This window comes from Bactrocera oleae, chromosome 4 (genome assembly GCF_042242935.1).
Source record: "Bactrocera oleae isolate idBacOlea1 chromosome 4, idBacOlea1, whole genome shotgun sequence".
Taxonomy (NCBI): domain Eukaryota; kingdom Metazoa; phylum Arthropoda; class Insecta; order Diptera; family Tephritidae; genus Bactrocera; species Bactrocera oleae.
Genome location: NC_091538.1, coordinates 65,686,461 through 65,706,553, shown reverse-complemented (window position 1 = coordinate 65,706,553; position 20,093 = coordinate 65,686,461). Strand labels below are relative to the sequence as shown.

Genomic DNA, 20,093 nt, shown 5'->3' with positions numbered 1-20,093 from the left:
TTTTTATGACTTGGATGCTTCATAAGATTTCATCGAGCTACACATCTGGGTTCATATGTATGTTACCTCTAAGCTCTGTAATTTTTCAAGATTTAGCTGATTCAATTATCGATACCTACATCATGATGATTTTTTGGTGATTTTAAATTTCATCCATTTAATTTGGTATATGTATTATAACAGTCGTTTCGTTTATTATAACAGAAATTATCGAAAATACCATAAATCGGCCTTTGAGTTGCTCATTAATCTCAAAAGAGCTCTCTAAAAAGGGTTAGTTAAAAATCACTTCGTATCCGAAAAAAATATTCTATATAATCGAAACACTATTAAAACTGTCATTTCGAGTCGGAGTTAGCGTCATCCAAATCTTTCATATTTAGAAAAGATCCACCGAAGTTTCTGGATTAGCCTCAAATTTATCCAAAGAGTACTGAGACAAAAGAGTGTTACTTAACTCTTATTGCTCAAAAAGCCACTATTGTATATTATGTACACGTAAGACCGTTAAACATACCAAATAGAGCCAGTATTGGCTTCATCTAGATCTTTCATATTAAGATCATTTTCAAAAAAGTTTTAGTTATAAGCTTGTGGGGAATCCTTTAGTCTTAATTGTCAAAAAAAAATATTCAATCCTCGTTCACCACCAGTGATAAATTAAGATTTAGTTCCTTATAATATTCTCATCTGAGATTCACTGTGAGAATCACAAAGTTCTTCTATAAACATTATTAATACTAAGATCTCTCTTAGATGACCAGGCTTTTCTTTACGAATCGGGTGATAATTATTCATGCAATCAAACACCGGGTTGTTGCTATGATTGTTTCAGTATTACAATGTATGCCACAAATGTGTTTGGGAATACTGAGGACTGGATCGTTTTTTGTTCATCTAGACTCCAATGTCTACCAATTCCAATGTTTCTTCGTTCCTCAAATAAATTTGAATGACAGTGCTTCACCGCTTTCTTCCAACTTTTACGTTGATTGTTTACTTAGGATTAAATTAATGTATATGAACTGTTCAGACGCTTCTTTTAAAGATGGTTGGCACAAGGGTTATCACTGAAAAATAGAATAACTAGGGTAAAGAGAGTTAAGAAGCGGAAAGAAAACTTACTTTTAGAGAGATTGGAGAGTAGTCTAAGCAATATTTGAATAAAATAATGAGGAGAACGCATTTCAAAATGAAAATTAAAATTGGAAAATAATTTTTAGACGTCTAACTAGAATTTGACAAAATAAATTTTGCAAATACTAGTTCAAGAAACGATGCCGACATTTGCGAGAAGTCTAGAGGTATTGGTCTTGAAATTCGAATGAAAATGAATCAAATTGTATTGTATGTAATCCATGTAATGCAGTTGATGCTAATACTCACTGATGGATAATGGATTTTTCACAAACTCATCTAATCTGGTTAGCAGATTCTACTTCAATGCACATTTTTCTTACAAAAATGTTTCTGTAAATTTCAATTATTTCGCTTTTTCAAACTAAAATTTCGGCTTACATAAATGAATATTGTAAACAAAATATAATTTTAAAGCTGAACAATACATTTAGTGCAATTTTAATTCATTTTCAGGTCAAGCTGAAAATGGCGGCAGTCAAATGAACCCCATTTTTAAAACGGAGCAAGGCAAATATTTAGCGAACAGTGAGTTAACTTAATAATAAGTTCACTTGGCAACATTCATACTCTTCACTTTTCCATTTTCAGATCTCGCTGATCCGCTCATTAAAGCTCTCACGGAAATCGCCAACAAACGGCCGGAAGACCCCGTTGCATTTCTCGCTAATTATCTGCAAAATTATCTACACAAGCGCGATCCCACAGAGACGAGTAATAGTGGCAAGACAAATTCCACCGCAACAATAACGTCCCACACAGGCATGGTGCGACGCACGGGCACGGGTTTGCGCGGTGACAGCAATATAAATGGCGATGAGGATCGCATTGAAGAAGATCACATTTCGAATGCCGATGAGGACGAGGAAACGCTAGCAAATGTTGATGATCGCGATGAGCATGGACAAAGTATGCTACATTTCGCATGTGCGCGTTCACATCGACGCGGTGCGCTAATGCATCTAATTGAGGAATCGAATATCGATATAACATATCGAGATGAATTGTATCGAACGGCGCGTGATGTATCGCTACAGGCGAATCAACCATCGAATGCGAAAGATATCGATCGTTATGTGTTATCGCTAGCTGTGATTGGTGAGTGAAATCGAATGAGTTGTTGGGGGAAGAAGTGAGTGTGATTATGAGAGTTAGAGATGGACTAGCAGAGAGAGGGAAGCTTATATCAAGAGTAATCAAAAAATTATGGTAGAATAAAGTAAGAACAGAGGTAAAGATTGAGGTGAAATATATACTCTAGAAAGCTATATAGAGAGAAGAATGAGAGAGGATCCATAGTTGGGGAAAAGAACATGAAAAAACTTTTACTTCAAACTGAAATTGAATATTTTAATCGACAAATTATCGATAAATTGTGGTTTTCTCTGACGGTGTTAAGCCATTCGTAATACTCTCGAGTTACAGAGAGATAGAGATAATAAATATGTAAATAAAGAAAAGAAGTTATATTAGAAAAACATTTAATAGAAAATTGAAAAAGAAGATGAAAAGTAAAGGAGAATTAAGAGAGTAAAAGTGGTTATATTAATATTTTTGTCGAAAAATTATCTATTATTTGTTATCATTGCAGGTGATGTTAAGCCATTCGAAATGCTCGCTGCGGAAGGCTATGATCACATCGTAGACATTACCGACGACAACGAATTAAGTATAGTGGAAATAGCTGTCGAGCGTGAACACGAAGAGCTTGCGAACTTTCTACGCAATCTACGCACATTGGAGGTAAGTAAATGTTTATTACATATGTTATATTTAAGCCTCTTCTGGTTATACGTTTCACAGGAATTGCGCGAAGAATTACATCAAATGATAAGAGACGGTAATGTCGGACGTGCGAAGGAAATCGTAGCAGAGCCGAATGGCAAATGGCTCTTAAAAGCCAAAAACTACTATGGTAATTTAAAATGTCAATAATAAAAATTCCGATAGCAAATGTAATCTTTCTATTTACTCACCAGGACGCACAGCTTTGCATATAGCAGTTTTGAAAGAGAACGAAGAAGTCGTGGAACATTTTGTAAATATCTATCCGGAAGCTCTGAAGATTGGTGATAATGTAAGTTGTGCAATTAAAAAAATGTTTTGCATGTAGGTAAAATTATATGGCTAACTACTCGACTTTCAGCTGGAACGCACTGTCTTGCACTATGCCATGGGCACGAATGCCATCGAAAGCTTAAGTCGCATACTCATACAAAAAGGTGCCAAGCGTACAACTAAAGATCTGAAAGGACGTCAGCCAAGTTATTACTTTATGAATAAAGCCGATATTTTGCGTTTGCAAGAGGAAGAGGAGGAGAACCGTTAAATACTCACAATGCATATAAGTGTAATAGGCAGGGTTGCATTTGCAATAAAAAATAGAAGCTCATATTTGAAGTTTGCCAGAGTTAGAAGAGGAAAACCGTTTGTATTGTAATGAGCAGGGTTGCATTTTTAATACCAATGTGGTTAATTGAAATTCTAAATAGTTTGAATATTTAGTTAGTTGGTGTAAAACGTAAATTTTTTAAGTAAATCGTCAACAAAAGTAGGCGAAAAATATTTCATTTGTGCAGTTGTGTATGGGAAATTATTAATAAATAGCATTGTAAGCAATATCTCTAATAAAAGCAATAATTTTAATAATATTTTCGATATGTAGTGAAATACTAAAATCGTAATCTTTTTTTTAGAAATTTAAGCAACAAAAAATTTGTGTCAAATTATAAATGGAAAATTTAATAAAAAATTTGTTTATGCAATATATCGAAATATTTCAGAGAATAGCAAACAGCGGCTCTATTTTCAATAAAGCATTGAAGATAAGTCTAGATTTAAGGCTATATTTTATCAGCAACACTGGCATACATACATTTAGCACTAGAAGTACTTGTATTTATAATGCGGGTTTACCGAAATTCTATACACGATAAATTGTAGTTTTAAAGTAGTTTGAAATATTAAAATCTTAGCTGGTAGTAAAAAGCATAAATAAATAAATGCAAAAACTCATTTAAAGTTATACTTTTTATTCTCGTTACTATAATTAAGATAAAACGTTAACTGCACCGAAGCTATAATACCCTTCACAAATAAAAAGTTTTCCATTCAAGAACTTCATTTTAATTGATTAGTTATTAGTTTGTATTTGCAGCTATATGCTATACTGGTCCGATCTGAAAAATATATTCGGAGATTATAGCATTGTGTTGGGCAAGAATTCATGCTGAATTTCGTTAAGTTTGTATTGTAGCATCTGTACCCTAAAATCTAATAAAAATATCTATATATATTAGATTGATTAGTGAAAGCACCGATCATGCTCAGTCTGAAAAACTTTCAGTTGTAAGATATCTTCAACTTTTAGTCGCTTTATGATATGCTCAAAACGCTTTGCTTATACCTATATGATAATCTTAGCTCTTGATCCATACATTGAAGTTTCTGGTATAACAAAGGAACGCATGTTCAACTATAGTATTATATAAATATAAGTGAAATCACTGCCTACCCTAAGGCATCTTCTGCATTTAAATAAATCTCCTATCTGATGGATAAACCTCCGCTAAACAATAATTTAGCAGTAGAATTCTGACGACAGACAAAGAAATTTTGTGGAAGTAAGCGGTGTTTCAAAGTATTTGGTATGTGAAGTAGAGATGGAGATGAGCGCTTGGAGTCGACATAATGAAGAAAAAGAGTGTATTGAGCGCAAAAAGTAGAAACAATTGCCCGCAGATTAGAGGCAGATAAGGAGTATATTTCGCAAAAGGGTCAACTTGTAAAACGCATACTGTTAGATGTATGCGAAGATGGTTAAGCATCGCACATTGAAATAGGAATATAATAGAAAAGGGCGAATTAGGACAAAAATTAGCTGGAGACAAATACGCATATAATGAAGGGTACAAGAATTTGAGAATAAGAGAAAAAAGAAAGCAGAAAATTGTCTGATTCGAGTTGTCAGACTAGTGACACCCGTGCGAACGCAATGATCGCCTCAAAAAGAGAAAATGACGATAATGAGCGATAAATAAGTATGTGTGTAAACCCAATCACACAGCTTATCTTCTATTCGTCACCTCTCTGCTCTCTTGTTAAAAACCTTGTTTTTAATACAGTTGTGAGAGAGAGAGAGAGAGAGATGAACAGTATATGCCAGTCTTGCGTTCGATTCGCCACTCTCTTAGTTTGGACGAATCGTGTAGTCTGTTGCTTAATCGGTTCTGGTTTGATTTTCATAACAAAATTGCTGTGCAAGTTCAAAAATGATGTGGTTTTTTCTTGCATCATCATTTTGACTACATACTTGATGTAATTATTGAATAGCAGATTAATTTTTAAGTACATAGTAACACAGTTGACAACAAAATTTTATTATTATTACAAAGTAACATTGAGTACTTGACATGGAAAATAATAATACTTTTATATATTTGAATTAAAATATTAACTAATTCTGAAATATGTAAGTGGGTGCTTGAAATTTACAAATATATTAGGTGTAATTGCCGTTGTCTAAGTTGTTTTAACGCATACTGAAACCAAAATAAATAGATATAGTCGCTGGTAGGTAATGATTACTGTTCGTACTGTGTAAGTAAGTATGTGACACGTGTAAACAGAAATGTGTTCAAAACAATAGAAGAGCAGACAGCTGAAGTGTCAACTACTTGTATTGTAGATAAAATACAAAAACTTAAAATAGACTTTTACAGCCCGCATATATTGTTGTTAACTGATAAAATAAATCGCAGAGTAACAAAAGTAATCACCATTCGATTATAGCGAAAGTGATTGCATCAGATTTTCCCACACAATTTGTACCTTTCTTTGATTACTGAGTATTTTGTAGATTTTTGAAATAAATTAATTGAACTTATAGTGAACAAGCTGTGTATTTATCAAGCTTATCGCTTATCACTAAGAGCCAGCAGTCGATAATATAATGAACAACTGTGCGCTTTTTTTCTCAATGGCCTATAATATGTTTACCCTGAATAGGGTGTATTAAGTTTGTCACGAAGTTGGTAACTCGCAGAAGGAAACGTCTGGGACTAATAAAATATAAATATAAATGATTTGTGTGACGAACTACTCCCTCAGTTTTTCAGATATTGCTATGAAATTTTGTACACGTTCTTTTCTTCCCAAGCAGCTGTTAATTTATCGGAACTGCCGATATCAGACTACTGTAAGATATGGCTGCCATATAAACTGAACGATCAAAGTCAAGTCCTTGTATGGAAAACATTTTTATTTGACGCGACATCTTCATGAAATTTGGCTTAAATTATTTTCTAGAGAAACTCTAAATTATGCGAAAAAACTTTCTCGATTGGACAACTATAGCATATAGCTATCATACAAACTGAACGATCAAAGTCAAGTCCTTGTATGGAAACTTATTTTATTGATATTGTCAAAGGCAACGCTACTATCTTCGAAAATTTTTTTTTTATCTCACCACTTTAACCTATAGCTGTCATACAAACTGACCAGTCGAACTAAAGCTCTTGCATGGCAAATTTTTAATTGTGTAGGGTATTCTAGTTTCGGTGCAAGCAAAGTGAACGTGTTCACATGATTTTTATAAATTCCCTATAGTTATTATCACACACCGCCATTCGTCTGTTCAAATAGGCGATAGCTTAATTAAACTAATTGGTATGCAAATAAATAATAATAAATAAAAGCTGGCTTTGAGCGGAAAGGAAACAGCTGTGAAAGGCGAATATATAACAAAATATTTGAATACAATTGCACTTATCAAATTTCAGATTATTTTCTTTGCGGCCGTCTGCAATAACGTATTAATTATGTTTGCTGTCGGTAGTCACGAGTCAATACTATTTGTTATGCATCATCCTTCTGTAAAGAGGTATCATTAACCATTAAAAAAAAAAACGAAATTTTAGGTAAAATTCAACCTTTTTTGTTGAATGCCAAAATTTTGTCAGTTTGTATTTTTTTTCGACCGTAGGTCATTGCGGCCATATGTTTTAGTAAAGATTGTTTGGAGATTGTGCAAAATATTTATTTAGTTTTTTGTTCAAAATTTTTATTGTGCATTCTTAAAATATGTATAAATATGCCATTAAAAAATTTAAAACAATTGATATAGCATTTTTTGTATTGAATTTTCTAAAATTGCCTTTTTTAGCTGTCACTCTAGGTATGCCGCGTAATGAAAGTAAGTGCACATGTTCTCTTAGTTCTAGTGTGGTCTGATGGAAAATAATAGACAAAAGTTGAGTACTTCCTTTAGTCCACGTATATCTCATATGATGATTAGCAAACTTTCAGTTGACTATATACCGCATATCTTGGAAAATATGTAAGGTATCTTAACAAAGTTAAGTAGTAGCATGTTCTTGGATAATCTGTCGATTGCTGCTTAAAATGTGATCCGTCAGCTACATATAATGATTTTATTTTTTCAGATTTTATATTGAACACGAAAATCTGGAAAACCCCTGAAAATATTTAATATGCCTTTAGTTCTTAAGCTCAGCTGTGTTCCCACTTAGCTGCTCCTTGTCTGTTTTTCATACTATTCATAATTTATCAAAAAAAAAAAAACAATGTCATCATAATAAATTTGTTAATTGTTTGGCTTAAGAAAGTAATAAAGTAAATAAGCAACCAGTGTTGATTAAAAATAATTGCAAATCGGGAAAACCCATTGGAATTTGTGCTTATAAATAATACCTACGCATTGCGATTAATGAAATTTCATTTTGCGTTTCACTTTTACGAGCTGTGATTCAGATTCCACCAGTTGACTGAGATGTCAACCAAACACGTATGCAAATCTGACAGTTAACTTTAAATCAAGTCGATTATAAATATGAATTGATATAGAAAAAAACCAGCATAAATCAAATGTGAAACACCTGTATTTGATTCATGCGTTCTGTGTGTGTTTATGTACATAAATACAAAAAAAAACGATAAAGTTCGGGTATGCAAATCCTTGATATGATACGAATAATGTATTGTTACAGTGTTAAAAAGAACAAGAAAAAACGTTAACTTCGGTGCCGAAGCTATAATACCCTTCACAAATACAAAGACCCCGTACAAGAACTTGATTTCGAACGTTCAATTTGTATGGCAGCTATATGCTATTGTCATCCGATCTGAATAATTTCTTCGGATATTTCATTGTTGCCTCAAATAATAATCCATGCCAAATTTCGTGAAGATACCTTGTCAAATGAAAGAGTTTCTCATACAAATTCCGATTGTACAGTTTGTATGGCAGCTATATGCTATAGTGGTCCGATATCGGCCGTTCCGACAAGTGAGCAGCTTCTTTATTAGAAAAGGAAAGGTGCAAAATTTCAGATCGATAGCATAAAAACTGAGGGACTAATTTGTATATATACAGACAGACGGACAGACGGACAGACAGACAGACGGACATGGTTAAATCAACTCAGCTCATCATGCTGATCATTTATGTATACATTTTATAGGGTCTCCGACGTTTTCTTCTGGGTGTTACAAACTTCGTGGCAATCTTAATATACCCTGTTCAGGGTATAAAAAGAGATTTGTATAAACATACGAGTATGTATGTATATACGAGTATATGTATATTTTTTTTAACATCTATTGACACTTCGCTTTAGAAGCTAATTTGTATGTAACCTATGCCTATAATAAACGCTAATTTTTTGCTTTACCCCATACGATTACACGCTTAATGAAAACCTGATAAAAATGGTGCCTTTACATCGCTACCGGTGCAGTCCACTTCACAGTTGTTGAGACTGTTTACCAACTCCATAAGCACTCATATCTCTCTGCACATCCAAGTTATTAAGTTCAGTATACTTTGTATTATTGACGCGCTTGACGATTACAACAACTGCATGGGAAATGTAATGATTACCCATAACACACCATAGTTTGGTGGGGATTAGTAACCCATTCAACGTAATCAGCAAATCAAAGTACACACACAAATATATAGTGGTGTTTATATACCTATACCTATAGCATATATACATATACTACATAGTACATAAGTATTCTACGCATGCTCGATTGGTTTTGGTTATCGCGGTCGTGCAATGGTCGAGATTTTGATTTATATATTTAATAAAAACCTTAAAAGATTGTTTTATTAGTAATCGTTTGTAGGCAAAATCGGCTGCAAAAAGCTTGCTCATTTCTGTTTAGCGTATTACAGACGAGTTCGTGTTCGATTGCCTTAGCAGCTGGTTGGTCAGTTCTCGCGTACACCAGATATACCCAATCGAGGATAATAAGGTTTTAGTTGGACTTGTAAAGTGTTTTGACAAAATGACCGCAGATATAAATAAAGGTAAATGAATAAGTGTGATGGATGTGAAAAATTAGAATTTTTTTTGAGATTTTGCAGAAAGTATAGATAAAATGATAATTTTGTAGACGGGTAGTTGAGATGGGCTTGAGAATGTTGCCTGTTTTTTGATCCTTGAGTAAAATGTGTTATGTATGTATAATTTGTATAGACCTAGTAGTTTGAGAAGCTTACTTCCCAAACTACTAAGGATCTGAGTTTCTTCTCAACAATATTCAAAAAACACGCGGCAGTCAATGGCAAACCGCCAAGCGTATTTTTCTCATGATAAGCTTTTTACATAATTCATCACTCGTTTAGAGTCGGCCTTAAATTTGTAGGCTGCTCCATTTATCGAAAAACATTAAATTGTCGAAGGAAGCGCTAAGCAAAACTTAAAATGTAGATATATATGTACTTGTATATGTATATGGTATATATTTTCAGAGTTGATCGTGTCTATTTAGAGTAAAATATTTTAATACTTTTTACTAAAACTTTTGGATTATCGGCGCTGTTTTTGAGTCAATTCTAGAGTTCATTAAGCTAACTTTTCTTGAAGGACATTTGACATTCGTCAGCGTGACGGGGGATCACACTAAGACTGTTATGTTTATCACAAATCTGCTTAGGTGCTTCTTTTTAATTTCGCTATTTCACCTGGATGTCTAAAAGTACGAGCTACGAGGTGTTTTTGCCTTGATCTGACAACAGCGGGATATTCGAGGAGGAAGTGTTGGGTTGATTCTATCTCATCTTCTCTCAAATAGCTGAAAAAGTTGACATCCGGAGAGATTTTCAATCTTACCGAATATATCTGGATCAAACAGTGTCCAGTTAGGACAGTCCGACAACCATTGAAAAGTAAATTTTGCTGAGAGTGAAGTGTGCCAACTTTATCGCTTTACCCTCGACTAGAAGACTTTTCTATACGTCCCGATAAGAAGTCTCGACAACCGTTTACGCGCACAGTCAGCGCACTCAAGGCTAATATCGCTGCTGAACTATCGGAGTGGATGGTTACTCTGAAGATAGCTGCGCTCCGAAAAACCTTTGAGTCGATATATAAGGCATGTTGAGACTCTTGCTTTTTCCCTCTTCAAAGCTAACGTGCACATTTTAGAACATAAGTTCCTTTAATAAATACCATACAATAGAAATAATAGGATCTGAGACACTGTCGCAGCAGAAAGCATCTCTCTCTCTATTAATAAAGTTCTCTGGTGCTAACAAATGAATTGTTAAGATGTTGGATTAAAAACAAGAAGTTAATATGTAATTATATACAATAAAAAAGAAAAATTCAGTATCATACATATAAACATATCGATTAGTGTTAGATTACTTGGTAAATTCCCATATATGCTTATTGCAAAAAAAGTTAATATAATTGACTAAACAAAAAAGGTAACAAGTTTATTACTTGCCATATAAATCACTATGAAAATTGGCATTGTGATCCAAAGCTTATAAAGATTAGCATTAATAAAAATATATAATATATTTTACAATACAACTGAAGTGGCAACCTTTGACTACTGACCACAGGCAACCACAAATCGTAATCTACAAACGAGCGTTATGTTCGAGTAACAAATACATCTTGTATATGTATTAATAGCAACAAGATAATCAATATAAATATTATAAAAAATACTAATTATCTTACTGCCGCTCTAGGCCCGCTGCTCGGCCAGCGTCATCTACAAGTATTCCTGCTATTCACCTCGATTGTGGTGAATTATGTTGCTAAATTTAACGCCAGTGTTGCTGTTGTTGCTATGACGAATGCCGAAACGACAAATCCTAACTTTCCGGTAAATAAAGAATACTTTAAGTTACTTAATCCGCAAATAACTTTCATTAATTATTGCACTAACTCTGGTTCTAGGAATATGATTGGACCGATATGCAGAAGTCATATATTCTGTCGAGCTTCTTTTGGGGTTATTTCATCACGCAATTTCCCGGTGGTTATCTATGTCGACGTTTCGGCGCTAAACGCACTATGCTTCTCTCAACACTAGGCTCCTCAGTTATGGGCCTATTGCCGCCATTGTGTGTCAGTTGGGGCGGTTGGGGTATCTACTGTGGCATACGTGTTGTTCAAGGCTTCTTTCAAGGTTTTATGTTCCCCTGTGTGCATGCGCATCTCGCAGCCTGGTGTCCGGTGAGCGAACGCAATCGATTGGGCGCGTTAGCCAATACGGGCATTGAATGCGGTACGTTACTTTCTATGTTCATAAGCGGTCTAATCGCGGCCTCTAGCATCGGTTGGCCGGGTCTGTTTTACGTCGGCGGTGGCATGGGTTTAGTTTGGTGTGTCGCGTGGATTTTCTTAGCTGCCGATGAACCGAATCAATCGAAATTTATCACAACCGAAGAACTCAATTATATTAATGCCGAAAAGAATGTCACCAAGGAATTAGAGGCGGGCGAAGTGCCGCGTAAGGTACCAGTGCCATGGCGTGCCATTTTAACATCCCTGCCATTATGGGCTTTAGTAATTGCACGTTCGGCGCAATCATGGGGTTTCTCGACGCTACAAGCAGAAATTCCCTCTTATATGAAAGGTGTACTTAATATGGACATGAAGAAAAATGCTCTCTATTCGGCGCTGCCTTATTTGGCTATGTGGTGCATGTCCTATGTGTATCTGATTGTGTCGGATGTGCTGCTCAATCGTAATCTACTCTCGCTCACTGCTATACGTAAGACATTCAACTCATTGGCACTGTGGGGTCCAGCTGTGGGTCTGATTGCTGTTGGCTTTTTGAATGTGGATCAAAAGACCTTGGCCATAGTGCTAATGACTGCTAATGTGGGTATAAATGCGGGTTCGACCATCGGCAGCGCTTTGAATACCATCGATCTGTCACCGAATTATGCGGGAATTCTCATGGGTATTGTGAATTCAGCGGCTAATGTGATACCGATACTCACGCCACTGCTGGTTGGTGTGTTAGTTACAGAGGAAGTAAGTGCTGAATATCAGGCAAGCATTTTTGCAACTATTCATTAATTTTTCTTCTTTTTCGTACCTTTAGCATAGCCGCACTCAATGGCAGATAGTGTTCATCATATCTTCGGTCATTTTCTTCTCCGGTAATTTGTTCTACCTAGTCTTCGGCAGAATGGAACTACAGCCTTGGGACAATCCGGATTTCTTGCGGTCTAAAAGCGTGTTTGACGTCAAACCACCAGCGGAAAAGAGTGAGAAGTCGGTGATGCAGCAAAAAGCACGAAGTGTGGAACCCGAAAAAGCAGCAAGTGTACTTGCGTGAAAAGAACTGCCGGTAGTTTAAAGTGTGTTTATGTATGTAAATATGTTAATATAGAGTTAGTTGTAACGAATAATGGTAAATATTATAAGACAAAAATATATCAATTTGAAAAAAAAAAATCTGTTTTTTTGTCGTCTTGAATGTGTGAATATTATAATTTACAGACAGTTTCATTTATTACGCTAAGCGATTTTAGGTTGATGAACTTAAATTTTAGACACATTTTTTTTTATTAATTACTCGTACCTATCGTATAAAGCTAACGGCAGACACTGCATACTACATGTCTTTATAGCAAAGCTTTTTGATGCATTTTGTGTACAATATACAATACATAACATTCGCCATTTAATTTTACTAAATATTTTCAAATTAAAGGAATGCCATCCGTAAAAATTTTTTAAGTGAAGTTAATGACACATTTACGTGTTAAATGGGTGACGCAAAAACTGTGAGAGTTGAATTACATTTTGCGTAGCGTTGCCACCTGTTTGGAAGCTAAGTTAATGAAACATGACTTAAAGTGGAACTTGTATTTTTGATGGGTTGCCACCTGTTAAAAATATAATACAAATTAATTAGTAACACAAAACCAATTACAAATTGGGCATTGAAATACATTTTAAGAAATACCGTGTTATGTTATCAAATGCTTTAAAGAAGGGTTGCCACTCTTGTAGTTTTTTATATAATTCAATTGGCAGAATAAAGAAAAACTTATATAATAATAAGAGCAACAAACTAAAGAAGTTTGAGTAAGTTTAATGTTGAGATATTTTTGAGAAGTGTTGCCACCTGTTAACAATATTTTATGCAAAAAAGTTGTTATAATAAAATCAGATTTGCAATAATGTTATCAAGTTTAAGGTTTTGTGTTAAGGAGTATTTTCGGCAATATAAACATTTTAAGACTATTCTCAGTTTAATATATTTGTGTGACCTAATGCTGAATATGATATACTGGAGATCTAATTGCCGAGAATACTGTATTTCTAGCAAAACTTGTTAGATATTTGATTTGCTGTATAAATAAGTACACACCGAATCACTTTGCACTCATTGCAAGTCATTACGCTTTCTACGATCAGGTTTGGAGAACAAAATTTACCTAAATTGCCAAAATGTAAACAAATTAATTGTTGGCAATTAAGGTAAAGCAATTTACTTTAGCTTAATATTTGCTACTGCCTTCGCTTATGTCATTTCTATTACGTTAAAAGCTTTATTCAAGAAGGGAATATAATTCAATGTATTTCTAAGGGCTACAGAGGGCGTAGTACTTGAAAACATAAGTAGCGGTCAACGGTGAATAAAAATCTGTATTTTGAGTGGTAAGAACTACGTCGACCAGTTTTCGAGAATATCTCAATCAAAAACAAGAACAAGAAACGTTAACTTTCTATGCGCCATAGCTGTCATACCTTTCACAAATACAAAAATTCTTTACAAAAACTTAATTTTGATCGGCCAACTATATGCTATAGTAACTGGATTCGAACAATTTCTGCTTATCTGAGAGATATCTTTCGTCAAATAAAAGAATTTTCCACACAAGCACTTGATTCCGATCGTTTAGTTTATATGGCAGCTATATGCTATAGTGTCCCGATGCCGGTTCCGACAAATGATCAGCTTCTTGAAGAGAGAAAGACGTGTGCAAAATTTCAGATCAAAATTTCAAAAATTAAGGTACTAGTTCGCGTATATACAGACAGAGCAACTCAGCTCGTCAGGCTGATCATCTACTTTTATGGTCTCCGACGTTTCCATCTGGGTGTTACAAACTACATCTGTTCAGGGTATAATAAACTAAACTGCTAAGAAGAGCGCATCAAAGAGCGAAATTTGAAAATTGCAATAATTGGTGCTCATAAAAATTACAACAAAAAATCAACACGCGATTTCGGTTCAAATCAGCAGAATTATTTGATTACGCTTAAACCTTCAAATATATATTTCTAGTTATTACATTTTATAAATACTTTTTCAAAAGCTCACAGCCAAGTTATGCATTGTTAACATATGCCAGAGAGTTCCAGTTGTCGCCAAACCAAAACAGTTGTGCGCTATAACAAATGCACCAGAAAATATAGGTCATTTATTTGAGTTATTTTAGTTTACTCATTACATTTACTGACTAACCAAACCGCTGATCTAAAGCTGAATTTATAAGGACATTGAACTCTCCGAAATACAGACTTTCGCTCCTTGTAGTCTCTTTTCGATTGTCTAAAATCTTTAAATATTAAAAACGATAAATATACATATATAAATATAGTATTTATAATATATATTATGTATATATATATAATGCATAGTATTAACCTAATAAACAAGTATGCAATATATTCGCTTTCTAATAAGCTTTCTACATGAATTTGTTTTTATTTCCAGCTGCACGCTCAAATGTGAATGAGTGTGGCGGCATTGTTGAGAGCTGCTGTAATTTTTGAAATAAATAAAAAAAAAAACTCCTAATTACTGTAACTGCGTATGAGATGAACTGGTTAAAAGATTGAAGCTGAAAATTGGCGCTGTTAGAAAATTTGATTTCAGTTTGGGCCTGGAATTTAGAGACGAATGAAGCTTGTGTGGAACTGACTACGCATATTTGAAAACGAAGTGTAATTAAACTAAGGGAAATCAAAAAAATTCAAACATGATTGATAAACGGAAAGCAACGGAAATAAATTGTATGCAATTATTAAAAATATTAGTGTCATAGTGCTAAGTTGGCTCAAGGTCGTATGAATTTTAATTTGTCAAAATAAAATTACAATCGAAAAAGTTATTAAACGCACGAATTTAAATATATTGTTTGATAATATTATATATAAACACATATGTATACATGCATCACAGTATGAAGCTTGGTGAATATGAATGATATATTTGATTGGTGGAAAAAGGCGCAAATACAACCACAGCCGTCGAAGAATTGGTTTTGAAAAATGCTTCGCTTGAAATGCACAGCATAATGCGGATCTACATAATAACAAGAATAGCCTAGCCGTGTTTTGACCCCTCGTATCTAAAAATTATTTACACAGACCAAAAATGAGTTCATGAAAAATATTAAGGAAGTGATGGATTTACTTTAAGCCTACAAATGCAAAATATATAAAATAGTTTGAAGTTCAACGAAATAAAAAAAATATTGCTAACGTCAGCATAGTCAGAGGAGTTCGGTTACACCGAATGAATAAAAAGCTATGCCTGTTTCAAACAAAATTTTTTGTTTTTAAAGATTATAAAATTCCTAAGTGATCAATGACTGCTGGAATCTGAAGTCAAAATTTATAATCAGTGCTTGGCATATGTTTTGTGAAATATTCTGAATGTTTTTGGTGAACATCTTATTTATTTGAGATTACTGTACAATACAAAGTGAAATGTATACGCGAAGCAAACGCGCAAAGTCTCCAATATAATGGACTCAATTATTGTCAAGCGTTTCCTTTCTGATTCAAAACTCTATGAAGTGCGGTAAATTTGTCATTGCAGCTATGATAGTTTGTTCTATCTTGTAATGTTAATCAATTTAGAACATTGGGATTCTTATAGTTTGCTCTAAAAACGTTTTGACTAAAGCCGCACTAAAGCCGTTTAGGAGAAAGTGTGCCAAAAATATTGGTGTAACTAATAGTTGTCGAACCGACCATATTTTCTAATTATTTTATTAGATAGCTCTAACCGAATTGATGAGAACCGAACGATCAGTCTTTTCAGTACATATTTCGACCCAAAAATATTCAACTAAGTCCACAAAACAGTTCTGAGCTCTCAAAGCAGGCGAAGAATCTTTCATTGTTAATTTATATTTCATAAACTAGTACAGCGTACTATGGCCGAAGATGGTTTTGCTAGCCTCTAAGTCATATGAAATTATTTATAAAACTTTGTGTTAATGTGTATGGAAAAATGTCAAGCATAAAGCTAATCAATCTTTCGTTTCCCATTTCCTGTTTCAGTGCCATGTCTCGGGCAACGTCACGTACAAATTTTCTTGCTATTCACTTCAATCATAGTAAATTATGTTGCCAAATTCAATGCAGGAGTAGCTGTGGTGGCGATGACCGATGCGGCGACTACAAATCCCAACTTTCCGGTAAGAATAAATAATTATCTATTGATATATTTATTTAATAAACATCTGTCTCTTTTCAGGAATACAAGTGGAGTGACATGCAGAAATCGTATATATTGTCGAGCTTCTTCTGGGGTAATTTTATTACACAATTCCCCGGTGGTTATCTCTGCCGTCGCTTGGGCGCCAAACGTACGATGTTTATTTCAACACTAGGCTCTTCATTATTTGCTCTTCTGCCACCGCTCTGCGTTAATTGGGGCGGTTGGGGTATCTACTGTGGCATACGTATTGTACAGGGACTCTTTCAAGGGTTTCTCTTTCCCTGCATACACGCACATCTCGCAGCCTGGTGTCCGGTGAGTGAACGCAATCGATTGGGCGCGCTGGCCAATACGGGCATTGAATGCGGTACGTTGCTCTCCATGTTCATAAGCGGCTTAATTGCGGCCTCAAGCATCGGTTGGCCAGGATTGTTCTATGTATCTGGTGCCTTGGGTTTAGTTTGGTGCCTCGCTTGGTTGTTCTTAGCCGCCAATAAACCAGCAGAGTCGCAATTTATTACAAACGCAGAACTTGATTACATAGTGTCCTCGCAGAATAGTACGAAAAAAGTGGAGTCGGATGAAGTAGAACAAACGATTCCAGTGCCTTGGCATGCTATATTGACTTCGTTGCCATTTTGGGCCTTAGTAGTGGCTCGCTCCGCGCATTCTTGGGGTTTCTCGACGCTGCAAGCTGAACTGCCTTCTTATATGAAGGGTGTGCTGAATATGGACATGAAGAGCAACGCTTTGTACTCGGCGCTGCCTTATTTGGCAATGTGGTGCATGTCCTACATTTATCTGGTTGTTTCGGATGTGCTACTCAATCGTAAGATGGTCTCACTCACTATTATACGCAAGACTTTCAATACAATCGCCTTTTGGATACCGGCTACCGGTCTCGTATGCATTGGACTCCTCGGAGAGGGGCAGACGAGTTTTGCTATTGTTCTAATGACGCTAAGTGTGGGCTTGAACGCTGGTGCTACTATCGGCAGCGCTCTGAACACCATTGATCTCTCGCCGAATCATGCAGGAATTCTTATGGGCATCGTGAACTCAGCTGCCAATGTGATACCGATACTCACGCCGCTGCTAGTCGGTCTGGTGGTGAAGGATGAGGTGTGCCAAAGTGATTTTGTGCGGGTTGAAAAATTATTAATTTTTGTTTTTAATTTATAGCATAATCGCGTACAGTGGCAGTTAGTCTTCATAATATCAGCCGTCGTCTTTGCTTCGGGTAACTTGTTCTATTTGATTTTTGGCAAGATGGACCTACAGCCCTGGGATGATAAAGATTATCTATCGAAGAAAAGTGATAAAAATTCCGAGCTGCCGCATAAAGAGTATATTCCAGCTATAAGCAGTTGATGAGCTCTAACTTTAAGGATGTAAATCTATGTTATATCAAAAATACTTTTGCACACCTACTTCTTAGAAATGTAAAGGGTGTTTTTTTAAACCTGTGGTTTTCAAGAAGAAATAAAACGCATATAATTTAGTGTTTTAGTCAAGAATTTAGCTTTATTATAAAGATGAAGGTTTGCCATGCTTGTAGCGCCGTCTTGTTGGCGCCAAAAGTCGTCCGATCATGACTTTAACAATTTCATTTTTGAAGAAATAGGACATAGGATTCCCGAGGATGTAACGGCATCTGAACTCGAGATGCGACGCTTATTAACATATCCAAAAATGAGCTTCATCACTGAACAAAATTTTCTTGTGATAATCGAAAGCGGTGGCCATCACGATTGGCAAACGTTGTTCCACAGTTGGTCTGTTCATTGTGAAATGCCAAAATAAACTGAGTATAAATCAAGTAACAGCTGTCTAAAAGACTTAGTTGTCTAAAAAACACCCTTTAAAAGTATATATTAAATTATGATATTTTAGTGCGCCCTTTTTCTATTACGGGGAGAAAATTTCTATTTTTAATATATACACTTAGTGTTCTGGACACGAAATGTCAGAGACGAAACCAAATGGGTGTTACCGTTACGTGAAAATTAATAAAAATTTTGCCGATTTTTACACAATTTACAGAAATTTTGTCCTGTTTAATATAGCATACTTCTCTACAAATTATGCAACAAATAAATTTTTAACTTAGTAAGTAAATGTAAACCTTTTTTTGAAAAGTTGCTGTTTTTTTATAAGCTTTTTATTTAGCCAAAAGCTTTCAATATACAATATTACTACCGGAGAAAGATAGTTTCCGTGTACTCGTGCAAAAAGCTTCTTTACTATGTACAAACTAGCATGTTAAACGCGAAGCTTTGATTTTCAAACATTGTTAGTTAACCGTTTCATGCCGGATCTTTAACAGTTAACCGCTTGTTTAAAGCGTTTTTTATTCTTCTATTGCGCTCTCTCAAAAATTTATATATTAACTCAATTCTAGCATACACATATTAGTTAGTATACGTGCCTTTATAAATTTGCGTGAGTATGTGTTTATATAGTAGGTGTTATTTATAACGAAGTTAATCGAAAATAGGTAAAAAATAAATATTTTTTAATATATTAAATATTTCGCAATTGGGCTATAAGTATGAATTTTGAATAATGAATAATATAAGCTGATGCTTTTCAGACCTATAGATTAAAAAATATATATTGTATTTTTTTTAGTAAAGCAAAGTAGTGCTACTACAAATTAAATAATTTTTAAAATGTATTATGAAAATAACTTTTCTAAAAAAAAAAAAAAATTAATACACGTAATAATAATAATAAAAAACGCAATGAGTGTTTTAATAAAGTAAACTTTTGTGTTTTGTGCCGTGGAAAACGGTTTATATTGCTTTTATATTCAAAAGCGGTCTTTGGGAATTCAGAGGCTGCGGATCCAAGCTAGCGTGTGATAATACTCTCTTCTAATCTGATGTTGTTGTGATGAAAATGACGACTTTTAACGAAATTAATTTTTATGCACATCCCAACAAGCAGCATAGGGAGAAGCTTTTCGATTCAAATAATTAATTAAATCATTCGCCAATAAAAAAACTGGATTTGAAAGTCTTGTTTTTTCCCATAAAAGCCAATGCGATAATAGGTTATGCTTTGTGAAGTTTGATTAACAAAAATGATCTTTATCTTGATTTTTATCGGTCAGTTTGTATGGCAGCTACATATGTCCTATAGTATTATACAATAAATGAGTAGCTTCTTGGAGAAAAAAGCCCATGTGCAAAATTTCATGTCGC

The 20,093-nt window shown here is 34.6% G+C and overlaps 3 protein-coding genes across 10 annotated transcripts in view; all 3 read left to right on the top strand.

The window, feature by feature from the left end:
- The window catches only part of LOC106627209 (nuclear factor NF-kappa-B p105 subunit), a 34,650-nt gene extending 30,492 nt beyond the window's left edge, over positions 1–4,158 (top strand). For all 8 annotated transcript variants that reach the window (XM_070107976.1, XM_070107975.1, XM_070107978.1 and 5 more), the window contains 6 exons: positions 1,594–1,665; positions 1,729–2,235; positions 2,729–2,880; positions 2,941–3,052; positions 3,117–3,214; positions 3,284–4,158. In XM_070107976.1, coding sequence (XP_069964077.1) covers positions 1,594–1,665; positions 1,729–2,235; positions 2,729–2,880; positions 2,941–3,052; positions 3,117–3,214; positions 3,284–3,466 — 1,124 coding nt within the window. In that variant the 3' untranslated portion in view covers positions 3,467–4,158. The remainder of the gene's footprint in view (positions 1–1,593; positions 1,666–1,728; positions 2,236–2,728; positions 2,881–2,940; positions 3,053–3,116; positions 3,215–3,283) is intronic.
- Positions 4,159–9,263: 5,105 nt separating this feature from the next.
- On the top strand, positions 9,264–12,869 carry LOC106627250 (putative inorganic phosphate cotransporter). Its single transcript, XM_014247313.3, has 4 exons — positions 9,264–9,475; positions 11,153–11,289; positions 11,364–12,449; positions 12,520–12,869. The coding sequence occupies exons 1-4, from the start codon at positions 9,454–9,456 to the stop codon at positions 12,754–12,756; spliced, it is 1,482 nt and encodes a 493-aa protein (XP_014102788.1). The 5' UTR covers positions 9,264–9,453; the 3' UTR covers positions 12,757–12,869.
- A 2,375-nt stretch (positions 12,870–15,244) lies between these two features.
- On the top strand, positions 15,245–18,404 carry LOC106627257 (putative inorganic phosphate cotransporter). Its single transcript, XM_014247322.3, has 4 exons — positions 15,245–15,449; positions 16,728–16,864; positions 16,924–18,009; positions 18,070–18,404. Exons 1-4 carry the CDS (start codon positions 15,416–15,418, stop codon positions 18,256–18,258), a joined length of 1,446 nt encoding a protein of 481 aa, XP_014102797.2. The 5' UTR covers positions 15,245–15,415; the 3' UTR covers positions 18,259–18,404.
- The last annotated feature ends 1,689 nt before the right edge of the window (positions 18,405–20,093 follow it).

What these genes read in the sequence shown, in the direction of transcription:
- LOC106627257 (XM_014247322.3), top strand. Translation starts at nt 15,416, where the DNA reads ATGATTGATAAACGGAAAGCAACGGAAATAAATT. An exon ending in GAAAGCAACGGAAATAAATT is followed by an intron (nt 15,450 to 16,727) that starts GTATGCAATTAT and finishes TTCCTGTTTCAG; the next exon opens with TGCCATGTCTCGGGCAACGT. An exon ending in GTCTGGTGGTGAAGGATGAG is followed by an intron (nt 18,010 to 18,069) that starts GTGTGCCAAAGT and finishes TTTAATTTATAG; the next exon opens with CATAATCGCGTACAGTGGCA.
- LOC106627250 (XM_014247313.3), top strand. Translation starts at nt 9,454, where the DNA reads ATGACCGCAGATATAAATAAAG. An exon ending in CGACAAATCCTAACTTTCCG is followed by an intron (nt 11,290 to 11,363) that starts GTAAATAAAGAA and finishes CTCTGGTTCTAG; the next exon opens with GAATATGATTGGACCGATAT. An exon ending in GTGTGTTAGTTACAGAGGAA is followed by an intron (nt 12,450 to 12,519) that starts GTAAGTGCTGAA and finishes TCGTACCTTTAG; the next exon opens with CATAGCCGCACTCAATGGCA.